Source organism: Mugil cephalus, chromosome 2, assembly GCF_022458985.1.
Source record: "Mugil cephalus isolate CIBA_MC_2020 chromosome 2, CIBA_Mcephalus_1.1, whole genome shotgun sequence".
Taxonomy (NCBI): Eukaryota; Metazoa; Chordata; class Actinopteri; order Mugiliformes; family Mugilidae; genus Mugil; species Mugil cephalus.
This window is the reverse complement of record NC_061771.1, coordinates 23,697,542-23,716,549: the sequence shown is the minus strand read 5'-3', so window position 1 is coordinate 23,716,549 and position 19,008 is coordinate 23,697,542. Positions and strand designations below refer to the sequence as shown.

The window sequence follows — 19,008 nt, the reverse complement described above, 5'->3', positions numbered from 1 at the left end:
AAAGTAAGCATCACTTCACGCGTCATCGCGCGCTCACAACAAAACAGCCGTTCATGATCCCGGTAAAACGACGGCAATTCAGTAAAGACGGCGGCTGTACACAACAGCACATACGCACAAAAAGACGTTGATGTGTGTTTGTAATTCAGAACACGTTGAATCTAAGCTAAGCTAATCTAACATATTATATCACTGGATTTGTTCTTATTCGAGATGCAAATACCAGGCTTTAGCTGTGATTAAACTATTAGCGAAGCCCAAAATAACCTACTTCACTCAATCTGTCAGATGAGGCAGTTTCATTTCTTCTATTCTCAAAAAGCACCAATTAATTTTAGGATATTTCCACCTCAGAGGGGTATCCCCCCTTTCACACATCATCAGGGCCAAAAGGAGGACGGTACATTATTTTCTCCTCTCAACAAGTTCCAAATCTCAACCCCCATGAAAAGACTCATTCTAGTGGAAAAGAAGTTTTTAATATGGGTCATCAGAAAGTGAGGGAAGCGGTGACATCACCAGGATGAGCTCACCGACTGTGGCTTCAGCAGGATGCATCGTGATAGTCAATAATGAGTCTAAATCTGCTGAACGTGACAGCGACGAGCCCTGGCGGTTCCTGTGCCAGTGATGACTATTTCCTGTCCGACGAACAAACAGGAAAGATGTTGTTGCCGCCTAGTAAAAGGTCAGTCAGGGGGAGCATGACTGGGCTCATTTTAGGCAGCAGTCAGCTTTTGCTCTTGCTGAGTGTTATAATATTCTTGTCTGTTTTTGTTATCTTCCTCCGTGCTTCATGAGCGAAAGCGCTGAAGGAGGCGTTTTTTAGGGAATCCGAAACAGGACTTCACTGCCACCGCAAATGTCCATCTTACTCTCAATAAAACTCTCAATAAAACTGCAAAAGAGTCTAAACCGAGGAGTGTTCAGCTTAAGGGAAGTGGATTTTATGATTATATCATGGATTCATTTAGATTTTAGGGGAAATACTGTATGAGGTCATTAAATTGTGGCAATATGTGACAAAAATAGGACAAAGATCATTTCTGTCAGCAGGCCAACTGCATAGAAAACAATAAAAAGGAACTAACTAGAAAGAAATTCACTGAAGTGAAAACACAGAAAATGAAAGTAGACTAAAATGCATTGCTATCTACACACAATGTTATAATATTTTACCACAACGTAAGGCCACTGTCAGGACGGCTGAGCCTCTCAGGGACTGAAACACAACTTCAAATGAGTCTCAACTCACTAATGATCAGCATTACTTCTGATTTCAGGTAAATAATAATATCTAAGTACATGTTCCCTCTATGCAGAGGTAAAGTAGTGGTAATAAATACCGTATTTTCCGCACTATAAGGCGCACCTAAAAACCTCCAATTTTCTCAAAAGCTGACAGTGCCCCTTATAATCCAGTGCGCCTTATATATGGCCCAATATTGAGCCACAACAGGTCTCGCAACTACGGTAAGCAGCCGCCGACTTCATTTTCCCCCGTAGAAGAAGAAGCGCGCGGTGCATGCTGGGATATATGACTGCGCGAGGCGTGCCGTTTCATTTCCATTTGTGTGTTTATGTAAAGACCCCAAAGTGGCTCCTATTAAGAGACACGCTTACGACGCAGAGTTTAAACTCAAGGCGATCAGTCACGCAGTAGAACACGGGAATAGAGCAGCAGCGAGAGAATTTAACATGAACGAATCAATGGTGCGGAAGTGGATGCATAACGTAACCCCAGCCTCTACTGTAGCGTCTATTCTATGCGCCTTATATATGAACAAAGTTTTAAAATAGGCCATTCATTGAAGGTGCTCCTTATAATCCGGTGCGCCATATAGTACGGAAAATACGGTACACACATAAGGGATATGAACCACACAGTCACAGCATAGTGTGTGTGCGTGTGTGTGTGTGTGTGCGTGTGTGTGTGTGTGTGTACACGGCCACTTACCGTGAACAGCATGGTCCTGTTCTCCCTCAGGCTGGTGGGCTGCACGTCAGCAGGGCGGGCATGCGGATCAGTAGTGTTGGTGTTGGAAATCTCCGGTGAAAGGCCGTTCTCATCCAGAGCTTGCAGACACGGGAAGCTGGGGTCCCTCTTGAAGAGAACGTGACGAGTCCCCAGGGTGGGGCTCCCCGAAGCGCCGTCACCGGCGGCGCCGCCGCCACCGCTTCCCAGCCCGTTGGACTGGAAGCTCAAAACCCTCCTCAGCCCCCCCACCAATCCTCCGCCTTTGTCGGCGGCCGCCGAGCTGTTCAGCTGGCTGAACTTCTCGATGCACTCGTCGATCAGGGCGGGCGGGGCCTTCTTGTGGGCGACGCTCACGCGGCCGCAGAACAGCACCTCGAACTTCTTGGCGAAGGCCGTCGGAGACATGACGGGAGCGGGCGCCGCCGAGGTCGTCGCGTTGGAGAAGGAGGAGAAGCACGTTTCGGAGGAGTCGCTGTCTCCGGAGCTGGTGGACGTCTTGGCGGAGACGGCGGCGACGTCATTGTTGCGCGCCGAGCTTTTGCCGGCTTGCCTCAACGTGCTGATGATCTCAGGGACCTGGAGGGACGGAGAAGAAAGTGATAAGGACCTCTCTGTAATTTTGTAATTGCGCGTCATTTAGCCGGTGTACCGTTACTGATTGGGTTGTGCGTCCGTGTGAATATGATCCCGAGGCAAAGAACTCGGAGGCCCGGCTGGCAAAGCAAAACCGCACAACACGTATCGTACAACCAGTTCTTATTTTCAAAGCGGAGAAATCATTTAATCTGTGTGCACTGATCAGCCACAAGATTAAAACCGCTGACGGGAGAAGTAAATAACACCGACCGTATTGTGACAGTTCTGCTGGGGAACTTTTGGACCTGGCATTCATTCACGTGGATGTGACTTAGACACGAACCGCCCATCCAGACCACAACCAAGCCCCCCCCCCACCCCACAGAAGTGACAATCCTTGATGGCAGGATGCAGCCTGACACAGGCACACAAACACACACAAAAATAGTTTAGGAACAACTAATAAAAAAATGAAAAACAGCACAAGGTGTTGACCCGACCTCCGACGGTCCAACGCACTGGAACAAGCCTGATCCACGAAGCCCCCTCCCCTCAACCCATAGGACCCAAGGGCCCCCCACTCCCAACATCCTGTCACCAGACACCGGAAGACGCCCCTCAGAAACGTTTAAACCCTATTAAATCAGCGAAGGATGTTAGTAAGACTAATGATATATTCTAAACTCACATCTCTACGAGCTGCTTAATAACAGTCTCATTGCCGCGGTATCTTTCTTCCGGTATTTACTTTGATTTTTACTACCCTATTCATTTCTCGTGAATTACACGTACGCAGGCTACCCAGAAACAGGTGGCTGCTTACAGTAGCAACAGCGGGTAAACAAACACACGAAAGACAACCTGGTCCAGAAAATGATTTTTCCATGCAGATGCCACACCTCGCTATGAGCTAACCCGCGGTATAAAGTGTGTTACGGGTCCCTGGAATAGAGCGGCCCTTCTGCCTCAAAGTGGGCTTTGTGCTCTCTCTCCCTTTCGCCCTCATTTGATCCCCCTTTTCTTTCCCTTGTAAACTTTTCTTCGGCAACGTCCATTTCTTAAAAAGTGACCATTTAAAGCCGAGCGCTCAGCAGTATCCCAACTTTGACGTATTTCCACTGTGTATCTTGGCTTTCCGCATGCGAGCTTAATACTCGGTGCGAGAGACTGTTTATGCGTGCGAGAGGAGAGGGACCGGGAGACCTTTCCAAAAATGGATCTAAGTATTCCTGCCCGCTTTGAAGAGCTTCTCCATGAACTGTAATACACTTTCACACGCACAATTTTCTCATATTTCGGGAACAAAGTCGTTTTGTGTGCACTTAGTTGCTCAGATTGTATCAGCTGCTCTGATTTAACGCACCGCCCTGGAGTGTAAGTGACCTGAATTAAACACGCCCGGCGTTGCATGAACAGGTGAAGGTAGACTTTTACTTCCCATGCAGCCTTTCATCGAGACAGAACAAAGAAGATCAGTCGAGGGCAAAAGTATGGAGGACTTCATGCCTTGCAGTATAATGTTTTAGTGCGCACTACACAAAACAACTATGAAGATTGTTTTTGCTTGGTGCATGCCAGCCTTTCGGTCTGACGCAGGAAGTGAAGTGCTGCCGGTTCACAGGGAATGGGTTTTTTATTGTTGGTTTGGGCATAATTGCTCAGAGCAGCTCATCTGTGAGAATCCACCAGAACATTCATTAATATTTTAATACGATTTATACCGCAGCCTGAAGGCTGATTTTTCTTCTTCTTCTTCTTTATTTTTTATGTGACAGTTCTACATTGTTATCACCACATGAAATTATTTTGCATCCTCTATAACCCATGTCCTCCTTTGACATAATGCTACTGTCTTACCAAACATTACTTCTATTTTAACACAATTCCAAAACTGATGTAGCGGACGACAAAAAACACATTGCACTGTGGGCTTAGGGGGCAACAGGAGTCTTTTTAAAAAGTCTGTTTACGTTGTGCGATGCTGCGCTTGTGTTTTACTGTTGCCCTTTTAGTGTGTTAATATTAATGTTAGTGATATAAAATAGAGGAGTGAGTCTAAAGGAGCGACTCTTCTTTTCGGCTCAGAAAACAAACAGCTGCGTTTTTAGACTGTAACCGAAACACGATGCTTTCTCCTCTGGTGCCGGAGCAACGCTGTGGGCGGGGGCTCTAAGGGACAGGTCGGGTAAAACGACACGAAAACGAGACGAACACGCCGAGACATTCGGCCCTTACCGACACGACTGATGGCCTGAGCGGTTCATCTACTGGCGCTGCTTAAAGCGGCAGATTTCTGAATGGAGTAGCAATGTAAACAAACGATGTTTGACTGCAAAAATGGCACCTGCGACCCACAATGCAACTTTCCCACTGAAGTGTCAAGAGCTCTCACAGAATAACTGAAAGGTTAAAACATATCGCTGTTGGTCTGTTGTATACTACAAGTGACGTGGCATTATTATTAAGCATTATTGCCGTTTTAAGCAGCTGTGCTGAACATCAAGATAAACAGTGACACACGGAGCAATATTAGCATTCAGATCAGCCAGGTTTTTGGCAACGTGGCAATTATAATCGATATCCAATTTCTCCTCTGGCTGTTGACTCTTGACTGTATTTACTCTACATCATCTGTTGACTGAAATATCTGGTTATTAAGTAGGTGAATCTTCTTTCTGTGGTCATGAAAGCCAAAACTATTTAGCGTATTTCTTTGTTCAGTGATGCACGTGTGTCGCTAACCTTTGTAATCTGTGCCAGCCTGACTATAAGTGGACGGTCACTGAGGGTTGAACGAGGACGGCCCAAAATAAAACTAAATAAGTGAACCATAAACCAGAGCTCTTGCTCACACGTCTCCTGCCTCCACTCTTTCCATGATTAATAGGGAAGATTTCCATGACCATTAACAGTGGTGCTCATTGATGGGGCCAGATTTAAAAGGACGCGAGAGCCTTTTATTTCACCTGCTAATGGTGACATGATGATGAAATGCTAAGTTTAGAGTAGCTTATCGCCAGAGTGTCACGATGAAGCTACACCTGGGTGTCAGGTTTAGCGCGAACAAGCATTTTCTGAGCCTGGCGTGTCAGAATATGGGTCAGTCAGCTGGGATATCGCCACGGGGCATGTTTCAACCAATAAAGACAAAAAAAACTACCTCTGTGTGCATGCAGCATCACTGTAACATGAGCAAACTGCTCTCTGGAAAAGGAATCGGGGCTGATGTGAGAACCGTTACTGTAACAGTGTTGACTCTGCTGCTACAAACCAAAATTTCCAATTGGAAAGTCACATTTTACAGGTGACACACTTTGCAGGAAAGACCTAGCTTCCACTTTTGTGTGACTATGGCTGGAGAGGAAAATGTAAGAGGTTCAATGACCTGCAAAGATTGATGGAAAACTTTAGTTTGGGAAACACTTACAAAAAGGTTCAAGATCACATTATGGCTTGGTAAACACTAGTCTGTGAGAAAGTTCAGTGTAAGATTTAAGGTTCTCTATACTTTATACTGTACAGTATACAGTGCACATATCCATCTAGCCATAAGGGCATTTGGTTCAGTCCAAGTCATTACAAACTTTGGTTTGATAACAGTAACTAATCAGTCAGAACGGAACCGCGACTTTAATTCGATCTGCATCACAAATCCAGACCGAAAGTAAAGTCATAAACCTCAAACTGCAAGTGTGCACGTTTGACCACGACCTTGGCTCAATCCCAAGCCAAGTCAGCAATAGTTCTGTGTGGCTGCAAATGCTAACGGCATTAAAGGAAGGAGAAGAACCCATAAAAACCATGGATCGTGAATCACTGTCGACCAAAACGGTAAAAATAGCAACAACCCCATCTTCTTTTGGTTTTGTCAAATGTCAAACCAATGTCTTTGGGATAAACACCATTAAGTTGAGATTACGGAGACACTAACTATTTTTGTTTTGTTCCATGCAGCACTCTGTGATCCTTCACACACACTGTGCTGTTCATTTGTATCCTTTTGCTTGCGCGTTGCTACATCAGCAGTGATCTAATAGTCAGAGACATTTCTGCTCTTATCTGAATAAAAATAACTGGGCTCAGCCTAGTTAGACTCAGGCTTATCATTAGGCTTCTTTAACCCAATCGTGTGGCACATGTTTACTTGTATTTCTCTTTGGAAAACATGTCTTCAGACATGATTTAGCGTTTCCTGTGCTCCTACCTACCGCAGCTTCCCCTATGATAATAAACATAACTAAAATACAGGAACCCCAAAAAATGAACAAAATTGTCCCAGAGTGAGACAAAAGAGGAAGTTTGTACTTTTGGTGACCTATGACCATCACCACCACTGACACACCGGGTTGGTCACACTAAATAATGTAGCGTAGCATCCAGTGTTGCGTATCATCTAAAAAAAGGAGCTTGTTAGGACATATGTTTTGATTTAGTTAAACAATAATACTGGAGAAAGTATATTATCAGTCTCTCCTGTCTTATTACCAGCGTTCATGCTCGCACAGTGGTCCCAGTTGTACACAGCACACTGGAAGCTTAGCAGACCGGGGGAAACAAAAAGGAGGAAGTGGACGAGCGGAGAGCCGAAGCAGAGGTTGAGTCACATCGGGTGATGTCATCGAGGCGAGATGCCTGAGCAGCTACTAAATCTGCAATCTCATAGAAACACGGCCAGCCCGGTCCTGCTCTGTCTTGCCTCAGTACGAGGTGTGCTCAACCCATGCTCTCATGCACTTTTAGCAAAACAACACACGGTGCTATTTTCTGTCAAGGCAAGCTCCTCTAGAGATGTGGTGTCAGTTAAAAACATCAAGCATTATTAATGAATATGGTTTTGAACGGCGGAGCAACCTATGTGCATTCGCTAAGTTACCGCATAGTTTTTAGTTATTTCACTTCATTTCAAGTCTTTGAGTCAACACTGCGGCACTTAAGAGCATTCCTGGGTGACATGCCAACAGTCCAACCTTCATGAATCCTGTCTATTAGATATAATCTCCACCACGGAGGTACAGAAACAGACTAACTGCTCAAAAACATGCTTTCCCCCCCCCCAGTGGATTTGTCTGTGGCAATGCCTGTGTCTGTTTTCTCTGAATATTCTACCAACAAAGAAACAGTCTCCGTATGATAAAGTGGTTAGGAATACAGACTGGTTTTCTTCAGCCCCCGCTCACTTCCTGTTTACATAGTGATCCGTGACAGGTGAGGTGACTTCACCACCTACTCCTAGATGCAGGTGCACCGCGGCATCCAGCGGAGCTTTGTATTTGTCTTGAATACATCCACTGAAAATACCGTTGAATAACTTTTAAATTACAATTACTGCATTTCTTTTAAAACATCTTTCACCTCAAGTTTTCTTTCCTGACCAGCTCCTACTTTCATCTCTACATCTTTCTTAAAATTAACAACTACCTGTCTACCTTTCCTTGTTAAAAATCACATTTTTATTGCACTGGTAGTGCTTAAAGGTAACAGAAATACACAAACAAATAACAATTTTAATCAATAAAAAAAAAAAAAAAAGCACAGGTCGGACAGGTTTGATCATGACGTGCTCACAGCTGTGACTTCAGGTGCGGCTACCGGTGGTGGTGTAACTTTAACACTAGGTTGTGGTGGCGCAATGCTACCGGCACAGAAGCTAACAATGGATAGCTGCTGCTCGCGGTGGCTAACAGTGGCCTTGTGGCTAGCGCCATGACATAAGCTGCGTTCATAATATAATAGAAAATGTAATAAATGTATAAATTCACACACATTTTTGATGTTTTTGGACTCAAACTCAAAATCTAACTACATACCTTCACATTTTAAGACCTCATAAAGTCAGGATAAGACTTTTTAACACTTTATAAGGGTCTTAATGTCTCCAAAATTGAATGATCAACTTTTAATACTTTTCGAGACCCCGCGGATACAACAGCGGCACCAAGACACCACGATCCTCCCCGTCTAGCCTCCATTGTCTTCTCGCGTTTAATCGTCCTGCCACTAGTCTACTATCTGTCCACTGGCGACAGACTCTCTCTGCTTTGCCAACCCCCGTCCATTTACCTCGTCTTTTTCCATCTGCTTCTGCTACTTGACTCTCAGCAACACTTCCACCAGCACATACATTCAGTCCTCGCCCGTGGCTCCCCCCCCTCCTTCTCTCCTTCACTCCTCCGATTAAAGTGATGCCAAAAGCTAGTCCGTCTTTCACTTACTGTAAAGCCCACCGTCTCATTTTTACTCCCACTGCTTTCTTTGGCCGACATCTGCCCCTCAACGGCTCAGCATTATGATGTTATCACTCTTGTACTTTCTCATCGGGTCACTCCCTCCCCAAATGGATTTTCAGTTGAAATCCCCGTCTGACTAAATACATTTTATATGACTAGAAACGGCACACAACTCAGTCTGACTCGCAATATGTCAAACAGTTATCCTGCTATAAATCACTCATCGTTTAATCCAATTTGAACAGCAATGATCCAGATAACTGGTCGATAATGTCAAGCGATGATAGCAACATTGGGTGGCACCAACTTCTTAAATATGACATTTAAATAATCACATCAGGCTCTGAAAAACTGATTATTGCATTATTTTGGGATTTCTATGATGAAATGTTTAATAAGTAGTGTTAAATTAGAGTAGAGTTAAGTAGAGTTAAATTAAGGGGATTTATGGATCTCAAGATTGCAAACAGATGATTTAGTTCTAAACTACTTTGTTCTTGCGTTTCTAAATGGGGGTGGGGGGGGTGGGGGGGGGCATACACTGTATCTTTTACAGGCAACGTTTACAAGAGGCTGGTGTCAGCCAGGAAGGCAGCTGGACACGGCCTCAGTCAGTCGCCCGCTGACTCGGCCTCTCGCAGAGGAACGACGCCGAGAGAAAAAAAAAAAAAGAAGCTTGGTGTCTCTCACCGTGCCAGCATTAAATAGAACTACTGTAGTAAAGACCTTGAAAAGAAGGAAGTTACACAAGTAGCCGGCCACTAGTAAAAGAGAAGCTACAGTTCAGTGCGAAAAAAACAAAACAAATAAATAATGAAACGTTTCGGTGGTGTTTGCCAAACAGAGCAAACGGGAGGATATCGTTTGAGCAGATTCAGCAGCGGCAAAATTATTTAGAAAAACTGACAAGGGCGATTGTGTGATGGACACAAATATTTCTACAGTCTTGTCAGACTCACTTCAGGCCTGGTCAAAGATATGTAAACATGGGCTGCCTATATTTAGCATTTGTAAAACCTCCCTTGTTTAAAAACTTTTAAAACACATCTATGCCACCATGCTCACTGAAAAACCTTTCTCGGTTTAAACGTTGAACCGTTTCATAAATTGCATCTCCTGCATCACAAACAGTACTGTAATTGCAATGCAGGCTTCACGTTTCTACATCACGCCTGTATAAACTCTAAACCGAGGGGTCCGGGGGGGATTTGAAATCTTCAAATCTGGATGTGCGCTATCTAAAGTTTATCTAATTGTCACGTTTCCAATGCTATTTATAAGTTTGAGAAACTCCAGTGCAGTGATGTGTCCCACATCTATTAAACAGCACTAGGCTGACGTGACAAATGTAAAAAAACCTAATACATAAAACACAGAAATGCCACATGTTTTAATGTGCGAAAACATCAAAAGTAACTGAACTATAGAGTCGACTAGAGACGCCAGAAGGAAAACTTAACAGAAAAAACCCAGTGACACACCAGCCTGCCAAGAAAACCTTCAACATCAAAGACAAAGTCCCACTTCCCATGGTCATGTGCCTGGGTCTTGTGCCTCGCGGAGCATAGTGAAGTTCAAAGTTCAATTACTTACAGCAAGTGAAGCGCAAAAACAGAGAAAGGGGAAGGTTTTAAACGTTGCGGTGTAGTCGTAAAGCAGAAAAAGTCGGTGGGCGACCGAACGCGGTTACCCGCGAGAGTCCGACACGCTGACATCACCGCATCACTCACTGAACTGCTTCCCGGCACAAGAGACAAGCATCGGTGAAAGCGTTCGAATGTGATAACAGGGGCACAATGTAGGGGCTTGTTGTCAAAGTGAACTCTCGACGGGGAGTAAATTGGGTCAGCAGAGCTCACAGACGAGCTCCGATGTTTTCATCTGAGAAGAAAGAGTGGGTAGTGTGGGAATGTTAGGTGTAGCACCGAGACGTCCAGGTCGACAGGCGGGATGAGAAGCTGACGAATGCACCCAGGTAAAGACGGACTGCTCGGAAAAACAGGCAAAACAGCAGGTCGACAACCCCTCAGGGTTAGACTGTCGGTCATATAAAGACAGGAAGGTGCCCCTGGTTTACCAGCTTGTTTTTACTACAGGCCAAAAGTGTGTCACATGGAGGGAAGTCGCATAAAACGAGAAGGGAAAAGCACGTGAGGCCGAAGAATTAAAAAGGAAAGGGAACGGCCAAACGGGAAAAAGGGGGGGAATTCAGAATCCGACCACTGAACTATCACTCGGAAAATGTGGGTATTCATTAACTCAAAGCACTTCTAGAGAGCAAGTTGTTTGTCGAAATCAAAACGCTGACTGTGGCACTTTCCGAGCCGAAACTGAAATCTGTTGTTTCAGCCGAGAGGCTTTAATGCTACCTATTTTTCTAGCATCCCTTTCGCTGAAGCCAACTTCTGACAGCTCTGCAGTCCGAACGCAGAGTCCCTCTTCGACACAAAGCTTTAAGCTGGGCGTGCGAGCGAGAGCGGCCACGACAGACTCAAATCAGACCGTGTGACTAATGCCACGGACTGAGCGACTCGCCTCCTGTTCCAGGAGTAAAATCCTGGAGGTGATATCACCGTGACTCACTCACACGCTCCCTCACATACACCTTCTTTTGACTCGCGTCTGCAGCAGCTAAGCAGGCGAGCTGGATTTTTTTTATGTACACAGCTTTAAGAAGAAGACAATAAGGAGCCACTGCTACACAGGATCAGCAAGTGTGACACCGTCCAGGAAAAAAAAAAAAAAAAAACTGTTCTGCGTCAGGAGGAAAATGAGTGAAACTCTGAGATGTGATGCATTGGCCACAGTTTTCTGAATTTCTCAGAAAAAAAAAGCATTTACCTAAAGATTAGTTCAGTGACAATTTTCAGATGGATTGTTTCCACCCTTGCATCAAATAAACAAGATAAAAAAAAAACATAATCAGACAGTACATGCAGTGTTTAACATGCATCTATCAACAAGTTTCAACACACCAGGGTTGAAATGAAATCTACCAATTTAAGAGGAAGTTGTCCTTTTAAATCTAAAGTAAACGCAGCTTATGTTTTCTTTCTTTTATATATATATAAAAAATAAAATCCTGCACGACCCTCGAAAAACCACAATTCACCGGCAACAGTTTGTCAGTGATGATATTTTACATCAAGCCATTTTAGTAAAGAAACATAACTTAACCACTTGTGGCCTCCAGTTAACAGGAAGAACAGGCACAACGAGAAATAAACAGAAAAATACGTTGACGTTAAAATCAGGGCACACGAGTTCATTACTTGACAGTAATTAATAAAATAAACAACTACTGAGGTGGAGTCGTGTGACGAGCTAAGCTATGAAAGCTAACTCGGTGAACTTGGCTAACTGTCCACTTAACATAGGACGAGCAAACTAACAAACACAGGCTTCTCAAAACTTACATCTTTCTGTTCTTGTTTAATGTTGAACAGGTTGAGTCGCTGGAGTCGCGCTTTCATCCCATCCGCCATAAACTTCCCCCAAAAAAAACAAGAGCTGAGCAGTTAGTTACTCTTCCTGTAGTGTGGGGCACGTCTGTACCATTTCATTGGAAAGTTGGTTTTGCTCCCCGAAGCGGAGGAGGACCCTGCGGCTAACTGTCAAACACCACCGCGTCCGGTTTAGAACTTTCACAGTAAGATACATTCCAGTAATTAAAGTGGACATCCATTTACACTTTGTAATATTTCCTTTTATTTTGAAGGCGCGACGGATCACTTCCGACATTGTTCCACGACTAACTGTGGTGACTTTGACGCTAGGGCCGGTCCTCCAATGCGTTGATAGGATGGGGTGGACACAGTTCCTGTCCGGGAGCAGTCAAAGTTTAGGCGGTAGACTTTCTGGGAGGCGTTCATCGTGCCTGCATGTGTTATCTTCTTTGGTATGACCAAATATAAACAGTGTTTCCTGTCCGCAGGCAATCATGCAGGAATGGATGCCCCAGGGGCGGAGATGAATGATGAACTTATCCCAGAAATGTTAATGACAAGGTCCTTTGGTCAACATTTGACACAATGTGCACAATTTATAACAGTTAGTGCAGCAGATAACCGAATCGTCTCATCCCCATGCCCTCAAATGAATTAAACCTTACTTTAAATCTGAATCTGAAATACAAGAATCTGTCTACAGGCATCATTTGTCATCACTGAAAGATGCTGTAATGCTATAATATTTGACACAAATTAAACGTACGATTAGTGAAAGGCTTGTGTAAGTTCTATTTAAAGAATAGACAAAAAACCCAACACATTTAATTCATTCTATTAATGTGTTACTTGCTGAAAATGCAGAGATGATATGCATACAAGCATCAATCAACAAATTATTATCATTATTATCATTATTATTATTATTATTATTATTATTATTATTAAAAAAATACTCCCACTCCCAGTTTAGTTTTAACTCCCCTGGTGTGATTTCAAAGTAATGAAAATCTTGCTAAAAATAATCAATTTAGTCATGCACTGATGAGGAAAATAGTTTTAATTATCAAGTCTAGCAACAAACTACAAGCCTATTAAGTCTAGTAGCAAGTAATACTATAGTATCTCACTGCACTTCAGTCATTACCATCTGCTGTCTAACAGTGGATTTGTGATGATAATAATTAAACTACATTTCTAAAGACAGACGGACAGACAGAGACATTTTTAAGAACTAGTGATGGAGATTAAAACACACATTTCAAGCAGCTGCAATCACAAAAACAAAGAAACAAACCCCCCAAAACACAACGAAAAATACTTTTATGCATATAAACACCTCTACGGCGACACCTAGTGGCTTTTGCTTTAACCACCGTGGAAGCAGGGGGAAATCCCACAGACCCGCTGAGAGTACTTCTGTTCCCAGACACAGGGGAGGTAGTTTCTCTTTATATCTGCAAAGCGCACAATTGGAACTGATGCTACTTATTCTCGTGGCATTTATTTTTCTATCCCACGTTCCGACACCCACGTTCACAAAATACACAGAAGGACAAAACAAAGCAACATGATACAGCATACTAATAATTCTCTAAAAGCAAGTCTTAACCCTGAACAGACTGAAAGAATCAGTTCATCTAAAAGGTTCACGTAGTGAGTGTTCTGGTCAACTTTAAACATTCACTTGCAAATAATTACTTTTTTTTGTATTAAAGTTAAAACATGATTGGCTAGTATTAAAATTACTAAATAAAATCAATTCAGGCGATGCTACATACATATTCATCTCATGACCACACGGTAGAGAAAAAGTTCAAGATGTTCCTCTTAAGATTCAGCCATTTGAATACCTTTGTTTTGCATGCAAACCCCACGTATAAAAACCCATTTGAATATCTGCCGCGCATGAAATTGTGATGAAAATGAAACCGCTCATTACTGTACCATCACCTCCCCGACCTGAAAGTGACAGTAATCACACACATGTGGTGTCATCTTGTGCGCGCGCGTGGTTTAGCGTTTTCTCAGAGTGAAATTATTGGCGCGACGCATCGAAGACATGACTCTCGGAAAACGTGAGATTTTTCGAGGTCTGTCCGTGGGTGATAAGTCTAGATTATTCTGTCGCTGTGTACGTCAAATGGTGAACAATGCATTTAGACTGAGTACTGATGCTGAGTGTGTCACATCAAACGACTATGTGTGTGTCCAAAGCTCTCCATTTTCTCTTCCCTCTCCTCTCTTTTCTCTCAGGCTTCAATGCTCAGACTATCAAGTGTCCTGGGACCTTTCACTCTCTCCTCGCCTCTTGGTGACTCGTGCCATCTGATCTGGATCTTTGTATGCCAGGAAATTCAGCTTTGCCTCTTGTCTTTCTTTTTTTTTCACTCTCCCTTGCCTTCATGTTGTTCTTGTTTCTCTCTCATAGACGTGTGAATGTGTGATTCGTCCCAGGAAGTAAGGCTGCACGATTCTGGAAAAAAATGTGAATCACGAGATTCACGAGATTTTAGAATTGAGATCATGATTCTTTAGCACGATTTTTTTTGTTTGTTTGTTTACAAAATGTTTATTGCACTGACGAACTTTAACAAAACAAAGAAACAAAACAAAACAACAAAAAAAAAACATTCAAATGGTCATGCAAGTTGCCTTGCGGTGCTGCAATGAGGGCAGAACACACTTTGCAATGCACCTCAGACTGTTTGTCATTGTCTGGCTTAAATCTAAAATACTTCCACACCGCCGCATGCAAACCTTTTTTGGGCACGAGTTCGGTTTGGGTCTGTGGGTGACTCTCGCCACTACCACCTGGGGTTTCTTCATTTAACTCTCTTTACCGCTGACTTCTCTCTGCTTCTCTCCCTCACTGTTTCCACGCACTCAACAGCAGGCGGGCTTCCTCCACTGACAGAATCACGTGTTGTAAAGACGCTTTAACATAGGTCAAGGGGGAGTCAGCGGCAGCGCTGCCTTTAGGGGCACTTGAAAAAATCCGGGAAGAAATGGGAGCATTTGTTTGTGATGCCTCAAGTGAAATAAAATGCTTAAGAATTGCTGTGTTTTGAAATGAGATCACGCATATGTGTGAATCGAGATCGCGATTTTCTTTTTAACGATTTATCGTGCAGCCCCTACCAGGAAGGGACCCGGAAGTCGTTTGATGCCCTCCGGATCAGATTCTTTATGTTTGCAGTCAATAGTTCAGTCACTTTTACAGTCTGCACCGTAAATCTGCTGCTTCTCGACACTGAGTGACACATATTGCATGATGTATACATATTTATACACATGACCCTTCATTCTCGGGACGTTAAGGCTGTTAAATTGGAGCATTTAAAAAGACTAAAAGAAGTCTGTGTTAATGACACAGCAAGTATATAAAGCCCCACAATGTTGCCCACTTCATAATTAGCTTGCATGTAAACGTGCAGGCGCGCACGTGTGTTTGTGCGTGTGAGCCCAGCTTGACAGAGCTTGAGTAACAGGTGGTCAGCCAGACATCATCATTGGATTTTTTTGAAGGTCTAAAAAGACAGTGCTAACAACAAGCGCACACACACACACACACACACATCACAACAGGTGCTGGGCCACAGGAAGTGGTCGCCATGGTTACATGGTTCCACGTCCTGTGCGGTTGGCGTAAAGTATGCTTATTTACTTTCAATCGCACACACACACACACACACACATGAAATCATGAGAACAGTGAAGCTCAACAGTGAAGTGTATGTGTGCATTTCCGCTTCATATGCTGCAGGCCATGTGATATTTACGGTACACCAAACAGCATATGCAGGCAGGACATAAGCCTGCAGGTGTGTGTTATGCGAGCCCAGGCATGTGCACATGTAGCAGAGATTAAGGTCAAACTGCCGTTTTGTGTTTTGACTGATTTAGTTTCACGTTACCCTTCATTGTCTCCATTCTCCGTGATTTACCCACCCTTTGAAGTCCTCAGTATGTCGGGCACGGCACGCTATCATATGTCTCTGGCCTTCCCCGGACACCTGCTGCAACTGTGGCTTTAGCGCGCCATGTGGAGGAGAGGTGAAACGATTAGAGGTCAGGCGTGTGTTGGTCGGCGGAGTGTGACGGTGTACACAACTGTTGGAGGGTTATATGCCTGTTGGAGGGTTATATGCCTGTTGGCGGCGTTAGCGCGAGAGTTGTCGCGAAGAGTAAAAGCGAATCAGTGGGATGCAACTGAGCCAAAGCCAAAGCCAAAGCAGACACCCTCGTGCCGTGTCATAATAATAAACAGCTGCTGATGCGGGCGCGCCGAATGTTCAGGAAGCTTTTTGACATACAAGACTATTTCCAGGCTGATCCCGGCCTCTCTGCTCTGGAGGCTGAACCCGTTATTTATGTGTTGACATACTTCATGTTATGACTAAGCAGTGCTTGTATAACTGGAGCGCAGAGGAGCCTGGAGATCTTTTAACTGTCTCGTACCTGTTGGCTGGCGCTGGTTGATCACCATAAGAAAAGTAAATAATATCTCTGTGTCTTTTTTATTTGGTTTGTGTGCAAGGAATCTTATATGTAGTTATGTTTTCTAACTGTGATGTGGGTATTTTAGAGCATACCAGTGGTTTGTCTACAACACAAGACGGCGTTGTTTGATTTCATGTCATTAAATTCATGTGAATACTCTTACCTTGGTGCTGTCCTGGCACCTGAAGACATAGCAGGCACACTCTGGCGTGTCCTTCACCAGACAGGCAAAGCTGCAGGGCTCCTGGCTGTTGTGAATTAGCTTGGTCACTTGGTGAGGACGACATTTAAACAACACCGTGTGCGTCAGGGGGCTCCAGAGAACTCCCTCTCCCAGGACGGACACACACCGCACCCACGACGCCGACACGCACAGGAAAACTGTCTTGTTGCGTGTGGCAGGGTTCAAGGGAACACCACAGCGCACCCCGGCGCACGGCTCCTTCTCTGCAGGTTGAGACCGGCTGATTTCAGCCACCACCCAGGGCAGCATGGGCATGGTGGTGAGATGGTGCACCGGCAGAGAACCGATCATTGTCAGTTTGTACCGTACCTCCTCCTCTACTTCATCCTCCACCTTCGCTCCCTCTCTCGCGCCTCTCTGAAGGCTCTGCGTGGAGGAGGTGGGATGGGAAAAGGACGGGCAGGAGAGACGGTTCGGAGTTAGACCCGGACGGGGTTTGTCGGAGCTCCGAGGGCCCGGGGCTTCGTCTTTTCTTGACTTCACTTCAAAATACAGGCCTTCCATGGCTTCTGTGACCGCAGGCAGCGGCCCTCCTCCGTTTCACCTGCAAAAACATTAGTTAAACATCTGATACCTTCATTGTCAGTGGCTCAGCTTCAGTCCTCTCTCATAAAAATCCCTTGTAAAAATTGTAACATGTAAAGATGTCCGGTCACCTGTACATAGTTTTTCAACACTCAGCTCTTTTGCACAGACATACACGTTAACACAGTCTTATACACATCACCAGTCTTCCTTTTCCTTTTACACTGCCCTTACTATTTTTTTTTAATTGCTGCTATTACTTATGTTGATTTTGATGGTGTGTTATGTTCCCCCAGCTTATGAACAAAGTATTTTTCTATTCTATTTCTGTTCTATTCTAAGATAGAAACAGGAAGATAGTAAGGCGACGTGCATTTTTGCTGTGTGTGGTTTAAAGTTGTGGCTGGATTTGTGATCTACTTTGTCATGCATCTACAAAGAGGACAGTTTTCCCAGGACACGGAATCAGCAGCGTGGAAATCAAAGGGTGGTGGGGAGGCTATACTGCAAAGTGAGCACCTGCTATTTACTTAAGCAGTGACATACAGCTCCACTACCGATGTGGACCTTTAGTCTCAAGGACACACAAACACATGACTGCTTTACTGTGAATATCATATTCGGCCAGGTCGTGTGTCAAGAGAGGGAAGTAAGAGATCCGGCTCTTCTCCCCTGCCCTGCATTTCCCACACACGCGGGGGATGAGATCAATGTGTTTCCATTGGTGAAAACGCACATCATCATGAAAACATCACTTACTGGACACGGCGAGAATGCTCTATGGAGATAAACATCACGCCGAGGTCTGTTTACTCACCTCATGGCTGACCTTGCAATGTAAACAAATCCTCCACTAAAAACGTCGTATATCAGAAAACGGGTCCGTGCGCTGCGACAGAACATCATGCGGAAGTGAAAACTACCTTTTATCGGAGGGGAGCGCGGCCGCTCGTGCCTCCCATCACCGTTATTGCGATTTTACGCACGAAACAAGCTATTTTTACGCACGAGATTGCGCGGAGTGTTAAAAGACGCACCGCGTCAATTCCAAAGTTACACCGCGTGCCATTTAATCGGTCGACCGTTATTTCGCGTTCTCTCCCCGTCCCGTTTCTCACCTGTTAGTTCACTCCTAGTCCGACGTGCGTGGCGCGAGAAGAGTTAACGCCCGTAGTTTTCAGAGCGGCTGCACACATGTACACAGAAGGGAGCGAGAGACCTTTGCGGCGCACTAGTTGTCCCTAGTTGGAGTTAAATATAGAAGACGGGGCCAATCCCACTAGCCCTCCTTTCTAGGCTGGCACTGCAAGTGCATTCCGTATGCATGCGCGGCCTGAGGATGCAGGAGGCGAGGTGTCGGCACGTAGTGACAGTAAATATATAGGAGTGCATGTACGTGCTTCCGCGTTGTCACTCTGTGTTAATGAATGGTTAGGAACTATTTATTTTATTTTATTTTTACTGAGCATGACTATTTTTTAAAGCACACACAAAGAGGCAAATAAATAA

At 44.4% G+C, this 19,008-nt stretch overlaps 1 protein-coding gene across 5 annotated transcripts in view; it reads right to left on the bottom strand.

Moving 5' to 3' along the window:
• Positions 1-18,839, bottom strand: part of tbc1d1 (TBC1 (tre-2/USP6, BUB2, cdc16) domain family, member 1) — a 48,680-nt gene extending 29,841 nt beyond the window's left edge. The window contains exons 1-4 of one of the 5 annotated variants that reach the window (XM_047578848.1): positions 16,894-17,033; positions 16,179-16,258; positions 12,198-14,703; positions 1,958-2,554 (exon numbers count right to left, since the gene is read on the bottom strand). In XM_047578848.1, coding sequence (XP_047434804.1) covers positions 1,958-2,554; positions 12,198-12,266 — 666 coding nt within the window. In that variant the 5' untranslated portion in view covers positions 12,267-14,703; positions 16,179-16,258; positions 16,894-17,033. Of the gene's footprint in view, positions 1-1,957; positions 2,555-12,197; positions 16,259-16,893; positions 17,519-18,316; positions 18,474-18,617 lie in introns of those variants that run through there. The other 4 variants (XM_047578844.1, XM_047578846.1, XM_047578845.1 and 1 more) reach the window with 4 other exon arrangements.
• Positions 18,840-19,008: the final 169 nt, after the last annotated feature.